The sequence below is a fragment of the Apodemus sylvaticus genome, chromosome 3 (assembly GCF_947179515.1).
Source record: "Apodemus sylvaticus chromosome 3, mApoSyl1.1, whole genome shotgun sequence".
Classification (NCBI taxonomy): Eukaryota; Metazoa; Chordata; class Mammalia; order Rodentia; family Muridae; genus Apodemus; species Apodemus sylvaticus.
In genome coordinates this window covers 135,800,643-135,820,956 of record NC_067474.1, presented here as the reverse complement: position 1 = coordinate 135,820,956, position 20,314 = coordinate 135,800,643, and the positions used below count along the sequence as shown (strand labels likewise).

Genomic DNA, 20,314 nt, shown 5'->3' with positions numbered 1-20,314 from the left:
TTTGGTGGTGTAGCTTAGAGATAGAGCACTTGTCCAGCCCATCTGCATTGCTAGGTTCAATGCCCAGGACTGCATAAAACTCTGCCTTTGTATCCCTAGTACCTAGGCCTAGGTATAGGTAGTCCATGACATTGCTAGGAGAATGAGTGCTTGCAGGTGAGAGATGAGAAGGTCCTGGCAGAAATGGGCAGCTTCTGGAGCACAGGATGCAGTTCATCTGATGAGTGCTTGCCTAGCAGTCACAGAGGCCTGGCTGTAACACACATGAACCCGGTGCTAGTATGCACATGTATGCCAGTACTCGGGAAGTGTCCTCACTACACAGTGAGTTTAGGACTGCTTGTGATGACAAAGACACCCTGTCTTTTAAAAAACGGGGATGCCAAGCATTGGTGGCGCACGCCTGTAATCCCAGCACTTCAGAGGCAGAGGCAGGCGGATTTCTGAGTTTAAGGCCAGCCTGGTCTACGAAGTGAGTTCCAGGACAGCCAGAGCTACACAGAGAAACTCTGTCTCGAAAACAACAACAACAACAAACCCAGGGGGACTGGAGAGATGACTTAGTGGTTAGGAACACTTACTGCTTTTGTAGAGGACTGGGGTTTAGTTCCCAGCACCCACATGGTGGATCACAACCATCCCTAACATGGGTTCCAGGGAATAGGGCACCCTCTTCTGGCCTTCAGAGGTACCAGGCACACATACAGTATCCCTAAATACATGCAGGCAAAATGCTCATACATAAAACATGAATGTAAATAAATCTTTTTGAAAAAAGAAATGATAGATGCAGGAAGTTTCTGGGTACACTGAATAGAGCTAGACAGAAAATAGATTCTTGCTTCTCACATCCCTGTTAACCCTGGCAGCTCTGGTGGGCATGGGGTGAGTGACAAGCTGCAGTGGGGCTCAGCAGGTATTGGTATCCACTGGACATTGGTATATACGGGACATATACTGGTATATACTGCAGTGGGGCTCAGCAGGTATTGGTATACACTGGACATTGGTATATACGGGACATATACTGGACATATACTGGTATATACTGCAGTGGGGCTCAGCAGGTATTGGTATACACTGGACATTGGTATATACGGGACATATACTGGTATATACTGCACTGGGGCTCAGCAGGTATTGGTATATACTGGACAAGCTGCAGTGGGGCTCAGCAGGTATTGGTATACACTGGGCATTGGTATATACTGGACATATACTGGTATATACTGGTATATACTGCAGTGGGGCTCAGCAGGTATTGGTATATACTGGACAAGCTGCAGTGGGGCTCAGCAGGTATTGGTATACACTGGGCATTGGTATATACTGGACATATACTGGTATATACTGGTATATACTGCAGTGGGGCTCAGCAGGTATTGGTATATACTGGACAAGCTGCAGTGGGGCTCAGCAGGTATTGGTATATACTGGACATTGCTTGCAGGCTTTCCACTTCACATACGAAGCCGCCAGCCCTTAGGCATTAGAGTGTGTGCAGTTACTGTAAGTCCAGACTTTTCTGTACTAGGTGGATACATTCTATACTTGAGTTGTTTGATTGAGCAACCAAATCTACCTGCTTTCTTCATTTTCGTGTTCTTCGCTGCTGCCTGGCTCCATGTCGTGTGAAGCAGTCAGGACCTCCTGCACCTGTGCTCCTGTTGAGTGTGTGTTACCCTGTTCTTGTGCTCACAATCACCGCTTGCTTGTATCACTTGTTACTCCTTTTGCTTTCAAAACTGTTGAGAACATTGTTCTTTTTGCATCACCTCTTTCAAGCTCAGTTTCACGATGATGTCTCTGTGGACAGTTGCAGGATCACCAGCAGTGCAAGGCCTGGCAGCAGTGGTGTCACACTATGGGATGTGAGCATCCCCCATCCAAGCTGGCAGCTTGGGTCATCTGTGTATGAGTGGTGGCACATGCTGGCATCAGGACAATGATTGTGTGCAGAGGATTGCAGCTGGTTGGGTTATTGAGTGATATACTTTAGACTGTTTTGGAGGAAATAAAGTTGTTTAAATTTTTGTGTTTCTTGGGTCACCGAGTGAGTCCATTCCACGGTAGTAACCACTTTTGTGTATTTTACAGTATCATGCATATCATAAAACACATACAATAAATTTTATTTTAAAATAAAGGGAGTGGAAGAAGTAAGACCTATAATCCCATATTGCAGAAGCAGAGGAGGGACGATTGCTACAAGTTTGAGGCCAACCAGGCCTACATAGTGAGATTTTCTCAAAAGCAAAACTGCAGAATGCTGCAAACCTCTCCCCCAGCATTCTGTAGTATTATACAGTGTTGGGAGACATGTGTGGATTCATTGACTGGCCCTTTGATGGAGATTAGTGGGAAGTATGTTCTAGAATCCTTCCTTTGTATTGTGTTCTTATATGCAGGTGTTACTTGTTGTTCTCTCTGTTCTAGGCAATTAAGGTAGGTGTTAAAATCACCTTTTATCACATTGCTCATCACGGATGCAGCTGCAGTCTTTCCTGACTACACAGATTATACTTTTTTTTAAATTCCATATATTCTTTATTTACATTTCATATGATTTCCCCTTTTCTGGATCCCCCCTCCCCGAAAGTCCCATAAGCCCTCTTCCCTCCCCGTTCCCCCATCCACCCCTTCCCACTTCCCTGTCCTGGTATTCTCCTACACTGCTGCACTGAGTCTTTCCAGGGCCAGGGGCCACTCCTTCCTTCTTCTTTGGCATCATCAGATTATTCTTTTAATAACTATATCATTGCCCCACATTTTCAGCCATATAAATTAGGGGAGAGTGTTGAAGCTTGAACCCAAAATCTAGCTAGCATATTAGGCAAATGCTTTACTACTGAGCTCCACTCCTAGCTCATAAGTAACTTTTGTCTCTTCCTTGATTTCACGGACTTTTATGTCTTATGTAGTAGGTGACTGATAAGTTTCATTGCTCAAAATTGAAAGAGAACTCAGGTTGTAGGGCAGTGGTTGAGCTTTTGCCTGGAATGCATGAGGTCATCGGTTTAGACTTAGGTACAGGGAGGTCAGGTGAGGGCGAGAGACCAAGTAAGGTAAAAATGAGAAGTGTCACCATTTCACTGGAGAAGTATGGGAGGGATGTTGGGTGGGAGGGCTGTGGGGGTGGGAGAGGAAGAGAGGCTGTCATCTGGCTGCTTATTAAAAGATAGTTGCCTGTGTTTCTATTCTGGGGTCTTTGCAAGTGTGTAGACTCAGGGGCAGGAAGACTTTTAAAACTGCAAGTGTCTGGAGATCCCACAGTGATGCTAGTATCTTAGATGACTGTAGAGTGCTTTCTCTTGACTTAGACCCAGAAAGCAGATAGCCTAATCTTTCATAGCTAACCTCTTTTCAAAAAATTTTATTCTGTTTGCTTATTTATTTGTGTTCTCTCTCTCTCTCTCTCTCTCTCTCTCTCTCTCTCTCTCTCTCTCTCTCGTGTTTGTGTGGTGGGGTCCCATTGCATGTCTGGAGACCAGAATGAGAATTCTTTCTCTCCGTCGACTGTGTGGATTCTGGAGATTGTTTTCAGGTCACCAGCCTCTGTGGCAAGTGACTTGACCTGTAGAGCTATCTCACTGGCCCCATCTTACCTATCTTGATTTCAAGACTTTCGAATTTAGAGCACAGAAGAAATGCCAAAGAAGTATGAAATATTGATATTTGGTTGGTCCCATTAAAAATTTAAAGATCATATGGTAGTTTTGAAAACAAAAACAGGAATTCAGCACCATGAGAAATCTCCTTCACATGGAGATTGTCTCTTTCCTTTGGCAACTATATGACACCCCACTACCAGAAACAAGGACATGAATCATTATATGTCTCTTAGTCTGTGGAAGACTGTGCAATCAGCTAGGGATTTAGAGAGATTGAAGATCTTTCAGAAGATAAAAACCCGAACCAATGAAAATAGCAATAAATCTCCAAGCAGAGAGCACCCCCTGGTGGTGACTAGGAAGACTTGCACCTCTGTGCTTCTGTATTTTGCCATAATGAATTTTACAAATAGTATATTTCTAATAATTATGAATTCAGGTTTCTAAGAGTTTCCACAGGACTCTAGCATTTGTTTATCAGACTGCTGTCAAATACCATAGGCTGGTCAGTGTTCTTATTCCAAGCACAGGCTCTGCTAATCTCTGTAGAAAGCAGCAGCATTTGTGTCACTTCAACGTCTAATTTTGATACTGTGCTTAATACATGCCATTAGTTTCTGAGGAATGATGGAAGAGGAACCATGCCAGATTTTCCAGTCAGTCTTTGGTAACTATCATATAAGTTTTTTCCATATAAAATTATGAGGAACAGTTTGGAGATTTTGCAGAGGTATTATTAGGGTGAAGAGAACCATTAGGAGATAGGAGATTCTATAACAGTTTTTTTTAACTCACATCTGTGATTTCTATTTGTACCAATAAGCATTCAGGTAAATACATTATCTGGCAATTCTGAATTTAGATAATTCTGTAGTTGGGTAAAGTGGGGACATGAGCCAAGCTGTGGGAGCTTGTTAGGTTAATGTGGATGCATATTTTATAGGCCTGAGGAGAGGAGAGGAGAGGATAAAAGCGTTTTCAGTTTCAGCGTGAGCCTGGCTGTCCTGCAATGTACGTATCTTTTTTCCTAGGAAGAAAGCTGAATCCAAGCCCCTCCCCTTCACAGCATCTTCCACTATTGGTGTTTAAGGTGCCAGGTTAGAGAGACTTAGATGTGGCTTTGCACCACTCTCTTGGGAGTTTTTTTCATACAAGTGACAAAGCACTATGATGTGTATTTTAGTACTGGTTAGACACTAAAAACATTTCCTGTGTCTACACATTACATAGTTCCATATATATTAGATGTCTGAAATTGGCAAGTCCTAGGCAGAAAATAGGCCTGTGATTGCCAAGGACTGGGAGCTAAGGACTGGTGGGGAACAGAGATACAGAGTGCCTGCTAGTAGGTTTGGGATTGAGTGGTAAAACTGTTCTGGATTTAGAGTGGTGATCACCGCACGGCGGTGTGACTGCCCTGGGAACCTCTGTACTATGCACTCAGAGTTTAAACTGAAAGTCAAACGCTGATCTACAGGAATGAATAAAGTCAATAAAAAGGTAATTGCAGTAGGATCTCATTTGGTTTTAGCAGAAACGTTGCTTGATAATGTAACTAACACAGACAAGCTGGAGCATCCTCCTAATCTGTACTTGACTGTCCTGTCTTGCTCTTCACAGGGCCAAGATGGGCCTCCTGGAACATCGGTGTGTTCATCTGTATTCGGTGTGCAGGAATCCACAGGAATTTGGGGGTGCATATATCCAGAGTAAAATCGGTGAACCTCGACCAGTGGACTCAAGAACAGATTCAGGTACCAGCACAACCTATAGGCAGCTTTTCTTGTGCCAATGTAAGAGCAGTTTCAGGTTGAATGCTAAACTGATCATGAAGGTGAAGAAAAAGGAGAAGGGAAACTTAGAGTTGTCAAACGGCTTTGTCAAATTCTCATTTTTATTGTATTTATTTATTTGAGACAGGGTCTCATGAGGTGGCTGGCCTGTCTGGCCTGGAACTCAGAGATCTCCCTGTCTTTTCCCTTTGAGTGCTAGAATTAAAAGCATGCCACTATACCCAGCAAATTGTTGTTCTTGTCATTGTTTTGGGACAAGGAGGCCTCTAACTCTCTCTGCACTTTCCTTAGCCTCCCAAGAACTGAGATTATAGGTGTGTTTTTCTATTAGATAAAATTATTATTCTTTCAAGATGCTGGGACCTTTGCCCTTTGCAGTTGCCCTTGTAGTTTTAGATGTATGTAGGCAGCCATTTAAAACAAAGGAACAAAACCACAAAACACCCTCTGGGCTGAGGGTGTAGCTCAGTGAGGGAGTGTTTGCCTAGCCTGTAGGAAGCTTGCTGCTTTCGATCCCCGGTGTTAAAAAGAGCAAGCCAAACCCTTCCAAATCATAGACTACTCATTTTCTTCCTTGGTTTAGAGGTCGAGCAAGGCCTCACATATACTAGGCAGATACTCTGAGCATGCCTCTGAGCTATGACTCCAACTATGATTTTATGTTGCTAAAATGCATGTATGAATCTAGCTTGCTGTCAGCTTGGTGGCCTGATGGTGACACATAAACTAATGCTACCCGATAGTCTGAGGTCTGCTTTTTAGTGTAACTTCATGGTTCTTCATTTTCTTCCTATGATGAAACCCCCTTTTGAAGTTTTTTTCCCCTCCCTTTTGTGGGGGGGGGGCAAGTAGGGGTATTAAGGAAGGAGGATGCAAAGAAAAACACTTGCCAAAGTTAATGATAGAAATAGGAGGTTTTGTTTAATTCGTATCAGAAGAGGTCATACTGTGTTAGAAATGATCTCAGGCTGTACTTACAGACCATTGTTGGTCTAAAATGGTGAGTGACATTTTTTTTCTAGTTTCATTTCTATTTCTGTGATAAAACACCTTGACCAAAAGCAACACAAATGAGGAAAGAAAGGGTTTCCTTGGCCGACAGCTTTAGGTTACAGCCGCTATTCTAGATAAGTCCAGGAAAGACGTTGAGCAGCTAGACCCATCACACCAACAGGCAGAGCAGAGAGAAACAACCACTCTGCCTCTCAGCTTGCCTTCACCTATCTTAGTACTGTTCAGAGACTTCTGCCTAGAGAGTGGTACTGCCCGCAACAGGCTGGATCTTCCTACATCAGTTAACAATCAAGACAATCCCACTCATGCCCACAGGTCAGTCAGGTCTAGATAACTCCTCAGCTGCTACTCCTTTCCCAGGTGATTCTACATTGTATCAAGTTGACAATTAAAACTAGCCAGCATAGAGGTCTATTTAAACCAGAGAGAAAAGCTGTGGGGACCAAATGTTGGGAAAACAGAACCCACAGTGTAAGCCTTGTTCTCGCAGCCCTCTGCAGCTGGCTCTTCATCTGCACAGTGGGAGGACTGGGCCAGAAGAAGGCACTTCCTGGACTCACCCGTCTCTGCATTCTCTTTCACTGCAGTGCATGCAAGAGATGGGGAATGGAAAAGCAAACCGACTCTATGAAGCCTACCTTCCTGAGACCTTTCGGCGACCTCAGATAGACCCGTATCTTTTCTGGAGTGATAACTGAGTGCAGTTTTGATGTTTGGGAAGAGCCAGGTGATCTTCAAGGCCTGAGATAAAAGACTGTACCAGCTCTGCATGTATTAGCCAAAAAAAAAAAAAAAAAAAAAAAAAAAGGTCTTTCTCTCTACTGAAACCAAAACAAAAAAGTGCTTATGTGCTGACGTTGGGATCTAGCATCAAGTAGGAAAAGCTGGGGAATTAGGGCTGCAGTGACTTCACTGTGAGTTCTTCCATAGAGTCATAGCTCCAGTAGTGTCTGAGTCTCTGACTCTATTGTCTGTCAGCAGGGGGCTGGCAAACACAGAGCAAGCCCATTTGAAGGTGGTGTTTCTCAAGGAACTTTGCAGACTACCTTCTTAGGGTTTGACGTTGGTGGTGTTGGTGGGACCTATGATGGGGAAGAGATCTGTCAATCAGAGTCTGGCGGCAGGGCCTAAGCTTATTTTTGAGAGGCTTTTAGGTGCCTTTGAAGTCTGATGATGAAGGGCCTTAAAACAGATCACCGATTTCTTTGCCTGCATCAGCCACAGAGGTCACTGTGTTCAGTGAAGGTTAATCCCACTTGCTGTTGTCAGTACTTTGAAGGGAAAGCAGGGAATGGAGATTGCCTGCAGTAACCTTGAAGGAGGGATTTCAAGGTTTTGGTCAGGGTAACTGTGTATGAAGAAGCAGGAGTCCTGTGAGGGGAAGCCACGTAGGAAGGAAAGGAGAGAGCATGGCCATCGGGGACCACTTGATCTTTTACATTCCCACTGATGGAAACACAGGTTTTGATTCATCCTTAATAACTGTTTGCAGAGCTGTTGAAGGATTTATTCGAGATAAATATGAGAAGAAGAAATACATGGACCGAAGTTTGGACATCAATGTCCTTAGGGTTGGTTGTAAATCTTTCAAGTTTTGTTTATACTAATAATTTACTTTTTAATCAGGTCAGGGAAGAATTTGAAAGACTTCCACTTAATAAACAAAATACCAATGTAGTAGCAAAATGGTCCCAAATCATCAGTTAATAATGAAAGTAGCCTGTCATGGCAGTGCCCACTTTAATCCCACCCAAGACAGGCAATCTCTGTGAATTTAAGGCCAGCCTGGTCTGCATAGCAGTTTCAGGCCAGCCAAGGTTATATAGTCAGGCCCTGTCTCAAAATAAATAAGCAAACTAAAGCTTACAACAAACAAACAAATACATATATGCATAAATGTAAAAAGTAGGAAGAAGCCAGGTGTTGAGTCAAGGCTGTGATATGGAGCATGTTTTGAGCCTAGCTCATGGACAGACAGCACAGTCATCAGAGGATTCTTTGCCTTGATCTACATTGAGAAGTGCTACTACTTCCCAGTTCCAAATTCTTTCTTCCCCCCTCCTTCCTTTTTTGAGTTTTTGGGACAGGGTCTTACCATGCCTGGCCTCAAACTCCTGCCTCTACTTTCCAAGTCCTGGGAATACAGGTCTCTCCCACATCTGACTCCACATTCCTTCCTTAAAAAAAAAAAAAAACTATTTATTTAATTGTATTTGTGTATCTGTGTGTGCACACGCACCTACGCATACCTGCGTGTGCATGAATGTCATAGTTTACATGTGGAAGTCAGCAGATAACTTACTGCAGTCACTTCTCCTCTTCTACCATGTGCATTCCAGAAATCATGCTCAGATCATCAGCAAGGTTCTTACTCACTGAGCTGTCTAGCTGGCCCCAGATTATTTCTCAAGATGGACATGTTGAATATAATAGGTCAAGTAGAATGATATCGTGTGTATATGTATGCTTTAATATATATGCACATATATTTTTGTTTATAAATGATGCCTAAAGAAGCAAGTCTGTCTAGTTAAGCATTTCCCTCAGTCTGACCAGCATATTCTTCCACTGTGATATGTTGATGGCCTGCCATTGGACTAAGTACCAGTGGGACACTTCCCTTTTCCTGAGAAGAGTTTCAGAGGTAGATGGGTCACAGTTGCCAAATGTATAGCTGGGACAATTACACCACACAGGAGGGAATGTGACATAGTTTTGGATAAGTATGCCCACTAATGATGACAGGAAAAAGCAGCAAAGATGGCGCTAGCCCTAGCGCAGTTTGAATCCCCCTGCCATCCGTCTTCTGGTTTTTATTCTACTGCTGTTTTATTCCCTTTCTGTTTTGCCCTGCGAGGAATTGAACCCCGGCTCATGCATGCTAGGCAGCCTCCACCCCTGAGCTACATCCCACCTTAGGTGTTCATTCCAGTGGATGAGTCACTATATCTACATGGGGCTCCCTAAGCTATCTCATGTAAAAAGCCTTCCCAGACCAGGTGTGATGCCAAGCTCATAGAGATCCACCTGCCTCTGCTTTCCTAGAGCCGGTATTACAGGTGTACAGTTCTCCCTTCAAAGGTCTGTTTTAAAAAAAAAAGACAAACTGTTTTTAACGTCAGTATGTAAGCAGTGTTCTCCTGGCCATAATGGTGCCTGCTCATCTGTAATTCTGCTTTGGGTGTAAATGCAGAAGAATCAGGAGTTTAAGGTCAACCTTGGCTACATAGTAAATTTGAGGCCAGCCTTGACTACATTAGTCTTTATTTCCAAAAACAGACAAAAAGGAAATAGTGTTCCATATTCTAGTGCCACCTATATACAGAAAGACATATATACAAAAATATTGTTATGATAAAGTTATTTTTAGAGGAAATATGAAGATTGAGAGGAAGAACTCATGCTTGCTCTCAGTTGTCTCCTAATGATTCATCTGGGTATGTTCCTTCTTTTTTTTTTTTTTCGAGACAGGGTTTCTCTGTGTAGCCCTGGCTATCCTGGAACTCACTCTGTAGACCAGGCTGGCCTCGAATTCAGAAATCTGCCTGCCTATGCCTCCCAAGTGTTGGGATCAAAGGCGTGCGCTGCCACCGCCTGGCTTATGTGTTCCTTCTTGAGAGGCATAACCAAAATCTAGTTAAAAAGAATGTCTCCTCGAAAACCATCTAACATGTTACACGTGCTCCGTCTGCATTTCTGGTATCCTTGTTGTATCTCCTGGTGAGCAGTGGTGAGGAGGTGAAAGTTTCTTTCCTCCAGTAGCAGGACTGTTATTATTTAAGCTTTTTCTTAGCATTTCTGGGATGGACAGCTTGGTACCTTTGACTTTTTATGTTTTAGATTCTTTTGGGAGGCTGGCTATTAAGACAGGGTCTTGCTAAATATCCCAGACAGGCCCAGAACTGACTCTATAGTCCAGGTTGTCCTTGAACTGGAGATCCCTGCCTTCACATCCGAGTGTTGGGGTTCTCCACCACCAGGCCCTGCTGGATTGTTTCCCTCCCCTCCCCTCTACTCCCCTCTTCTTTCTTTCTTTCTTTCTTTCTTTCTTTCTTTCTTTCTTTCTTTCTTTCTTTCTTTCTTTCTTTCTTTCTTTCTTTCTTTCTTTCTTTGTTTCCCTCCCCTCCCCTCTACTCCCTTCTTCTTTCTTTCTTTCTTTCTTTCTTTCTTTCTTTCTTTCTTTCTTTCTTCTCCTTCCTTCCTTCCTTCCTTCCTTCCTTCCTTCCTTCCTTCCTTCCTTAAATATATATTTTCTTATTTTTATGTATATGAGTGATCTGTCTTTGTGCACACCAGGAGAGATGGACCCCATTACAGATGGCTGTGAGCCACCATGTGGTTGCTGTAAATTGAACTCAGGTCCTCTAGAAGAGCAGCCGGTGCTCTTAACCTCTGAGCCATCTCTCCAGCCCACCTGTGAACTTTTTAAGTGCAGGCAAGTTTGTGTCATTATGCCCAGCCTCTAGCTTTGTTTCCTAATTTTAAAAACAGAAGTGAAAAGGCCGGAGACATGACCCAGTGGTTAAGAACACAGATGCTTTTGCAGAGGACCAGAGTTCAAAAGAGCAACAAAAACTGAAAGGGATTTTCTTGTATGGGGATTGTTGTTTTGAAGGTCTTTGTTGTATACCCTAGACTGGTCTCAAACTCAAAATCCTCCTGCCTCAGTCTTCCAAATGATGAGATTACAGGCATTCACCACCTTGCCTGCCTTTAGTATTTATTTCTTGAGATCTTTTTGGCTTTATATAGTTATGTATAACACATAGGAGATAAAGGGCACTTCTATAGATTATCTTACAGATTTCAAGAGGGGTATTCTTAAAATGTGGAGTCTTCCTCATTCAGTATAGAGGCTAACGAGGAAGATTAGTTAATATTCCCACTATACACCAAGTTTGCTGAATTTCTGCATCTTTAGTGAACTTTGATGCCCTGCCTACTTTTGGATTGTAGCTCTGAAACACTAATCGTGCTAATGCTAAGCTATCACTGTCCTGTTAAATCCCTTTAGAAAGAGAAGGATGATAAGTGGAAACGAGGGAGTGAACCCGCTCCAGAGAAAAAGATGGAACCTGTTGTTTTTGAGAAAGTAAAAATGGTAAGTGGGGAGCTTCTCACCGTGCGGGTGGTCCCACGTTCACATACAACCCGGAGGAGTGTGGTGGGAGGCTTGGGCAGTGAGGGGTTTGAGGCCATACTGCACTGATGCACTGGGACTTAAGGCCCCTGCACAGAGAGAGAGCTCCTGCTGCTTGCCCATTATGTTTGCCTGCATTTTCACCTCGTGCCTGCAAAGACCAGAAGAAGGTTATTGTGTCCCCTAGAAGAGAGTCTAGAGTCGCCACGTGGGGGTCTGAAAGTAAATCTGGGTCCTCTTCAAGATCAGCCTGTGTTTAACCGTTGAGCCATCTCTTCATCCTCAAGAGAGAGTTTTATACTATTGCTTAAGGAAAAGTCCTTCACATCTCTGTGAATCTCTTCTGTGGAATCAGTCTGCTTTGATTATGGCAGAATAGATCAGAACTCTTTTAAGTGATCTTTAGAATAAACTTAAAGGTTTTATGTTCCCACATACTGAGGTTAAGCCTCTCTAAGAAGCTAAACAAGCCCGCCAGGGCACTGTTGACCAGGGCTGTTTCTCACCCGTGTTCCGTTCATGCACTCTGCTTCCCGGCACTTCCTGAGTCTTGTTTCTTTGGTAACTGTCTTTGACAAACAGCCATACCACAAGAATACCTGTGGCTTTACAGTGATGGGGTATGCATGTGTCAAAAACAACTGCTTGCTCTTTTGTATAACATTTTTTCATCTTAGCCACAGAAAAAAGAAGACGCACAGCTACCTCGGAAAAGCTCCCCGAAGTCCGCAGCGCCTGTCATGGACTTGCTGGGCCTTGGTAAGAGTCAGGCTTTTCAACTCTTATGTTCTTGCAAATTTAGTGACTTCTCAGCCACTCTAGGAAGTGACTTCTCAGCCACTCTAGGAAGTCTAGGAAGACTGGGAGTCAAGGCTTATGTCTGTGTTTACTTCACTAAAGTCACTTGCTCACGTTCTTCCTGTTTAGTTCTGAAGAGTTACGGAGTGTTCGCTGGGCCTTTTTCAGAGCAAGAGCCCAGTGTAGTGGCTAAGAGAGCATGGCCTTTGGAGCAGTCCCCACAGTGCCATGTGCAGTCAGGGATCCTAGACACTTTATTTAACCATGTGCCGTGGTTAGTCAGTGTCTGCTTGACACACTGCTGGAAAGGTCACCTCTGCGGTTTCTGGCCTTGTTTCATGAAAGAATACCTCTGAGCCTTTTGCCTCTTTCCTATGCTCAGCTGCCAGCCACTGCTCCTGTGCAGCCATCTTCTGAGGTGGCTTGTTACTGTACAGTTCTCTCTTGGCAGTTCTGATTTTGCCTCTTTTAAGGAGAAAGCCGTCCGTCTGTCTTACAGCACTGGAGGTGGTGGTGGTTACTATCTGGGCTGTGCTACTGAATCCTGTCGTTGACTGCCATGGCTCCAATTTCCACAGAGCTCATTGCCATAGCTCATTTCCCTCTGCACACCTTATCCTTCCAGTGGCCGGGAGGAAACCGCCACTCAGCTGAGGCACTGGTGTGGCCCTCAGGCCTGAGTTTCTGCTGCCCTCTGACAGCAGTCTGTCCCAAAAGCCCTGTGGGAATGAGGGCCGAGGCTTCTTCTGAAACACCCTCTCCAGGCTCCCTGGGCCTTGACCAGATGGAGCCTGTGATCTTCTTGTCTCACATAGAGGACAGGCCTTCATATTGTGTTGTATTTAATTCTGTTTTTCTTCCTAGATGCTCCCGTAGCCTGCTCAGTTGCAAACAGTAAGACCAGCAATGCCCTAGAAAAGGATCTAGATCTTTTGGCCTCTGTCCCATCCCCTTCTTCTGCTTCCAGAAAGGTGAGTCTTCTGCACATCTCAGGATTAAAGAGCATTCCAGAAAAGTTGATAGCTTAATCATGGAATCTGGTCATGCTTCCTTGATAGGGCTAAACTTTGGTTTCTCTTGATTTTTTTTCTTCGGCATTGTGTTATCTTGTGCTAGCCCAAGATTACTGCTTCATACTATTTTGTCTTTTGCCCTCAAAGAGTGACTATTTGAATGTGCCTGTGTCATAGGGTGTCACATTGTAAAAGCTGATATTTGAGGTGAACTGTTTGGTCTAAACTCCTATCAAGGTGTTATGGGTATGGAAGATTTGAATATCACTTGTTCTTATTTGTGGAATGTCCCAGAAACAGTGTCTGTGTCATTTTGTATATTTTATTCATACTTTCATATTTCTACAAGAATTCTCCAAAATGGATATTTTGCAGATGAGGAACACTCAGCTGTGGAAGTTGTTTTGTATTATGATAAATAACTACTCTGAGATCTTCGTATGTATGTATGTATGTATGTATGTATGAGAGAGGGAGAGAGAGAGAGAGAGAGATGCTGGGAATTATATATCTAGGACCATATTTATGCAAATACTTTGCCGGTGAGCTGTCTCCAGCCTATACACTGACTACCTCAGTTCTCCTTGCTGCATCATTTTGGGGTTATTTTAATTTTTTTTCTTATCAAGTCATATTGTTTCATTGTTTTGTTAAAGAACAAAGGCTTGTACCAGAGCTTAATTCTCAAGGCTTATCAGCAATTTTTTATGGTGAATTTTTCAGGAAGATGCTGGCTTAACATGAGCCATAAATTCTTTTTTCTTTCTCTTCTCCCCTCTCAGTGTTTCACAGTATTGTCCAGGCCAACCTAGAACTCACTGTGTAACCAGGTAGCCTCGGCCTCCTAGGTTCTGAGCTACCACACCTGCCTTATGAGCCATGAGTTCTTATCAGAAGTGTTAGAAGCGAAGGGAAGTGTAAGGGTTCCTCTACAGAGGACCAGTCTAATTGTCCTGCTGCCTTCTGTGAGCTAGACTGTAGGTTCCATGCTGACTGGTTCTCTCACTGTCCTCTGTGCAGTAGGCTGTGGGTTCCACGCTGACTGATTTTTCTCACTGTCCTCTGCTCTAGGCTGTGGGTTCCATGCCAACTGCGGGGAGTGCTGGTTCTGTCCCTGAAAACCTGAACCTATTTCCAGAGCCAGGGAGCAAGTCAGAAGAAACAGGCAAGAAACAGCTCTCCAAGGACTCCATCCTATCACTGTATGGTTCCCAGACGCCTCAAATGCCTGCCCAAGGTAGAGTCTATAAGGTCATGGATGTGCTCCAGGGAGAGACCGTGAGCAAACGTGCAAGACTTATTTATTGTATTGGAATTTGACTCAGCCATACAGAAAAATGAAATTTGAAAACAATGGATAGAAGTGGAAAATATTATGTTAAGTGAGATAACCCAGGCTAAGAAATACATACATATACCACCTGTATAATTTTACTCTTATATAAGTAAACATGTGCAAAAATTATGTGTTAGAATCCACATATAAGAGTACTTGTGGCTAGAGCCCAGTAAAAGACGGGCCCAGGAGAGGGGGAAAGAGATAGGAAGGCTGTTAACACGTGTACTGTGGAAGGAGGAGTAATGGAGGCACAGAGTACAGCAGGGACCCAGGGGTCTGGGGAGATGCAGGGGTCCGGGGATAGGAGTGTACGGGGAGGGGAATCATCCAAAATTACTGTGTATGAAAAATACTGTAAAGAAACATTTCCACTGTACACTAATTTATAAAAGGAATTGTATTCTTATGACATCAACTAGTTAACTCTGAAGTCAGTTTGTTTACGTATAAAACAAATTTGAATATGACATTGCCGAGGAGTCCGCAGAGTATCTGCAGATAGATATAATGTCACCAGAGCTATACTTCTGTAGGGTCTAGTGTCACTCTTCTGTGGAGTCTGACTCAAGATCAGGGTCTGCCTCTGAAGGGGAATGACTAGATAAGAGCGCTGCCCGATGAGAGCCATAGAAAGGCTTGTAGAGGACTTGCCCCACTGCTTTGCTGTAGAGAACGTCTTCCTGGAAAGGAACAGCTGGTGAGTATCTGGGCTGACCTTGCATCTTCTCCTCTGACAGACCCATATGTGTGTTTCTTGGCAGCAATGTTCATGGCTCCTGCTCAAATGGCGTACCCCGCAGCTTACCCCAGTTTCCCTGGGGTTACACCACCTAACAGCATCATGGGCAGCATGATGCCCCCACCAGTAGGCATGGTAGCTCAGCCAGGGGCCTCTGGAATGGTCACCCCCATGGCCATGCCTGCAGGCTACATAGGGGGCATGCAGGCTTCCATGATGGGCGTGCCGAACGGGATGATGGCCACGCAGCAGGCCGGCTACATGGCAAGCGTGGCAGCGATGCCCCAGGCTATGTATGGGGTTCAGCCAGCTCAGCAGCTACAATGGAACCTTACTCAGGTAAGCAGCTTCACCTGGGACGAGACTTCAGAGCCTTTCTCAGTGTCTGACCTGTTACCACTCCTTTACCCCTGAAATCTTTCTTTTTTATATAGACAGCTAATGCCAAAGATATACCTTGTTTTTATTTCCCTGGAAGGCCTGGCTAAAGTTAGAGATTCCTGAGTTTCTGTAGGAACTAAGTTTGAGTCTCTCCACAACTTCTCAAAACAAAATCAAACCTCTACAGCCAAGCAAGAAAAACAAATAAACTATATTGCGGGCTTCAGTGGCATGATATTAGGCACAGAGCACCCTATCACACTGAGCCAGCACCACAGAGGAAACTGTGCAAAAGAAGAGAGGTAGTAAAGGTAGTAAAGTAAAAGGCAGAAAGAGAAAGACCCGTGCTGGTGGAGGGCTACTGCAGCAGCCTGAAGGCGTGCAGAGTAGAGCTCTGGTTATCTGGGGCCTCGCGGACATGGAACCTGAAACGCACAGGTGTCTAGCTTGGTTGTGAGGAAAGGCATTGTGTAGGGGAGGCAAGTATGAGGTAGGGGGAGGAAAGGCTTTTTGTTTTTCCTTTTTTTTTTTCTTTTTTTCTTTCTCGAGTCAGGGTTTCTCTGTGTAGCCCTGGCTGTCCTAGAACTCTGTAGACCAGGCTAGCCTCAAACTCTCAGATCTATCTGCCTCTGCCTCCCCATTGGTGGGATTAAAGGCGTGCTCTATATCCCCGCCCAACAGGAAGATCCATTTTATTATATTTGGAAAAACTGATGCACGGAAGTCAACTTTCAAATATCAGGAAGCTTTTATGGTTTACAGAACAAGAGCATTGCCTGGACGGAGGCCACCTCTGTACATCTCTCTCTACACAAGTCTGTCGGTCACACATTAAACAAGAGTCACTGCCCAGGTGACATCAGGCTTTAGATCAGAGGAAAGGGCTGACAGTGAAGTGTGGATGTTGTGGACCGTGACATCCTTGGATGTGCTAGTGTGATTCTGGGAAAGGGTTCATCCTCATGAGGTGCCTTCTGACCTCCAAGGGGTGAATGGTACGATGCCTGAAGCTTGGGGTGCCCCTCAAAATTATTTTAAACGTTACGTATACATATATATGAATGAGTACACAAAAAAGAAATCAGGGAAATTTTCAACAGCTAGTAAATTTAAAGATGAAACATGGATTTTGTTGTACTATTTTTCCAGTTTTTACCTAATTTTCAATTTTAAGGAAAGCTAAAATTTTTTTGAAAAGTTGATGGAAGAAGAGTTCGTTTATACAGCAAATATGCTGGGCTCAGGGGACTTAAGATTGTTTATCTAATAGATTGTCAGTTTGTCTTTTTTTGTTGTTGTTGTTGTTGTTGTTTGTTTTGATTTTTGGATTTTGGTTTTTTCGAGACAGGGTTTCTCTGTATAGCCCTGGCTGTCCTTGAACTCACTCTATAGACCAGGCTGGCCTCGAACTCAGAAATCCACCTGCCTCTGCCTCCCAAGTACTGGGATTACAGGTGTACGCCACCACCGCCAGGCCAGTCTGTTTTTCAATCTAATTACAAGGAAGTCCCTACTGGCCTGCATAGTAGCACATGTCCCTAATCCTAGTGGACTCGTATGGCAGAGGCTGGATAATCACTGCAAGTCTGAGGCCAGCCTGGTCTACAAGGTGAGTTCCGGGCCAGTCAGCAATACACAGTGAGAGCCTGTCTTAACCAAACAGCAAAAAGGAGACTGTCCCACGCAGTTGCACTCCCCTGACTCTTCTCCTGCCTGTCTGGTTGCTGGTTGTTTCCCTGTTCTTCCTTTGTTTATTCAGTAGGAGGCCCCATCTCCCCACCTATCCTAGCAAGCACGCCTGAGTACTGACACTAGCAGTGCTGCCCTCTGCTGGGATGAAGTGGAGCACTGTAGCCAGATTCGGCCTCTGGCCTCTTCAGGGCCGACTGTGGCCAGCTGACAGTGGTCCCTTCAGTGAGGATACGAGGAGAGGGCCTGGAAAAGAAGTTCACTGGAGGCGTTTCTGCTGACCAGACTCAGGAGACCTTCTTACCTCCCACAAACAGAAGGACTCCTCCCCTGCTCTGTGCACTAACTGGCTAAGTGCCCATGGCTTGATCTGGAAAATCTCTGTCCTTTTCAGATGACCCAACAGATGGCTGGGATGAACTTCTACGGAGCCAACGGCATGATGAGCTATGGACAGTCAATGGGCAGTGGAAATGGCCAGGCAGCCAATCAGACTCTCAGTCCTCAGATGTGGAAATAAAAGCAAAGCACCTGGTGGCTGCTGCTCTCCTCGGCCCTTGCTTTCCTGCCTCCTCCTCTTTCCCCAGCCCTCCCCTTTCCTCTCTCCTACCTCTCTCTGGTTTAGAAATGGATCATAAGTCATGGTGTCTGGCATTCCGCCTAACCCAGTCCCTTCCCAGAGTCATAGATCTCTCTGTTGCTTTATGTTGGCCATGTCCCCTGACTGACTGTCCGATTTCCTCCCACCCTGCCCCACCCCCACCCTCTCCTAGCACCAGCACCTTAGAAATTATTGGCAGAAGAGGGCGTGTGAGCTGCAGGAGAATGTATACGCTGCTTAGTACCTTACCCTTGAGGTTGAGCCTCCTCTCAGACCCTCAGAAAGGTCAGAGGGGAAAGTAGAAAGGGTCTTTATTTGTTATGAGCTGTTTCTAAGTGCTGAGAGTTTTGCTTGAAGAGGGAATGAGCCATCGTGTTCCCAGCTTTTCGGGAATGAAGCAAGGTCTGCAATCAGATAATCTTTGTGTCTTGGGTCAGTTTGGCCCTGGCCCTTAAGTGAGGCAAGCCCTTCCTATGAAGATGAGCAAAAATATCACTCCACTTCACTCTGAGTGCTTTCAAGATCTGGAGCTTCAGGACTCGCTGCTTCAGTCAGCCTTCATTAGCACCAAAGACTCCATGAAGGTCTCACACACAAACACATATCCCTTGCCCGCCTTCTGCCTACCTTGAGCCGGATCTGGCCCTGTGGCTAGAAGACCAGCCCCTATGAGGGAAATGCGGAACTCAACGTGTGCACTGCTTGTGTGCGTGTGGATGTGTGGATCCCACCTGCCGCCTCCCCATCTGCTCTGGGTGTATTTTTGTTTTTATAGTCCTAGGTTCACAACAGAGAGGAGTTAATTTATCAACAGCTTAAAGCTGTTGCCAGGTTATCTTACAGTTTAGGACTCGCCATCTCCTCGGTAGTCTCTTCTCTTTTCCCTCTCCCATCTGCCAGTCTCTGCCCTCGAGTCTGAGTGCTGTTTGCCCACCTTTTCCAGGGGTAAGACACAGAGAGCCTGGACAGCTTTCTCTCTGCCATTGTTCACCCCACTTGAAAATTCAAACAAGAAAACTTTGCTTCAAAGATCTCATGTGGGAACCACAGCGCCTGGTTGCCTTTCTCCTGTGTATGTGTAAATTCCTTAATAAATATTGCAGGGAAAGACCATTGTGCTCGGCTGTCACTGTTACTTTTGGAAGACAATGGGACACACACAGGATTTCTTCTTTCCAAGAGCAGCTGCTGCCTTCACTTTCTCACCTTTTTGGGGTTTTTTGTTTGTTTTTGTTTTGTTTTGTTTTTTGTTTTGTTTTGTTTTGTTTTGTTTTGTTTTCGAGACAGGGTTTCCTCTGTGTAGCCCTGGCTGTCCTGGAACTCACTCTGTAGACCACTCTGGCCTCGAACTCAGAAATCCGCCTGCCCCTGCCTCCCAAGTGCTGGGATCACAGGCGTGCGCCACCACCACCACCACCACCACCACCCGGCTCACTTTCTCATTTTAAGGAATTCTGTTCTTAGTACCAAGGCCAGGCCAGGCCAGAACATAGGAAGGAGACCTTTCTCCAGTGATAGTGGAGCCGTGAGCTAAGGAGCCTGGGCTCTGCACTGTAAGGGTCATGGAACATTAGGATCTGGAGTGCTTTCCTGTGATGTTAAAACTGAGACCCAGAGAAAGAACACAGTTACCAGGCATACACCCTTCCTTGGCAGAGGCAGTAGTAGACTCCAGGACTGACCTGTGAGTACTTTGTGCTTTCTCTGTACCCAGAGCAAATAGTTTAAACTCCTCACTGGGCCGGCGGTGGTGGCGCACGCCTTTAATCCCAGCACTTGGGAGGCAGAGGCAGGCGGATTTCTGAGTTTGAGGCCAGCCTGGTCTACAGAGTGAGTTCCAGGACAGCCAGGACTATACAGAGAAACCCTGTCTCAAAGAAAAAACAAAACAAAACAAAAACTCCTCACTAACAGGGTCACAGTAGTTCCCTTTGATTGCCTGATTAAAGGTGACCCAGCCCTCTCTAAGCAGTGATACCTAGGAAAAGGTGGGCTTCTCCATCAGGAAGCTTGGCTGGTGGGGAGGGTAAATGCAGAGGACAAGGTCTGCATGCAATGCATTCCTTCCTCCAGTTGACTCCCTCCCTGCTCTCACAGAGGGTACTGTGCTCCCCTTCCTGCTCCCACAGAGGGTACCGTGCTCCCCTTCCTGCTCTCAAAGGGTACGGTGCTCCCCTTCCTGCTCTCAAAGGGTAC

At 45.0% G+C, this 20,314-nt stretch overlaps 1 protein-coding gene across 1 annotated transcript in view; it reads left to right on the top strand.

Moving 5' to 3' along the window:
* Smap2 (small ArfGAP2) overlaps nucleotides 1–19,229 on the top strand; it is a 47,987-nt gene extending 28,758 nt beyond the window's left edge. Inside the window, exons 2-10 of the mRNA XM_052177243.1 lie at nucleotides 5,232–5,365; nucleotides 7,006–7,091; nucleotides 7,911–7,989; nucleotides 11,433–11,519; nucleotides 12,236–12,317; nucleotides 13,221–13,327; nucleotides 14,441–14,606; nucleotides 15,470–15,786; nucleotides 17,912–19,229. Of these exons, the coding sequence (XP_052033203.1) occupies nucleotides 5,232–5,365; nucleotides 7,006–7,091; nucleotides 7,911–7,989; nucleotides 11,433–11,519; nucleotides 12,236–12,317; nucleotides 13,221–13,327; nucleotides 14,441–14,606; nucleotides 15,470–15,786; nucleotides 17,912–18,037 (1,184 nt within the window). The 3' untranslated portion in view covers nucleotides 18,038–19,229. The remainder of the gene's footprint in view (nucleotides 1–5,231; nucleotides 5,366–7,005; nucleotides 7,092–7,910; nucleotides 7,990–11,432; nucleotides 11,520–12,235; nucleotides 12,318–13,220; nucleotides 13,328–14,440; nucleotides 14,607–15,469; nucleotides 15,787–17,911) is intronic.
* The last annotated feature ends 1,085 nt before the right edge of the window (nucleotides 19,230–20,314 follow it).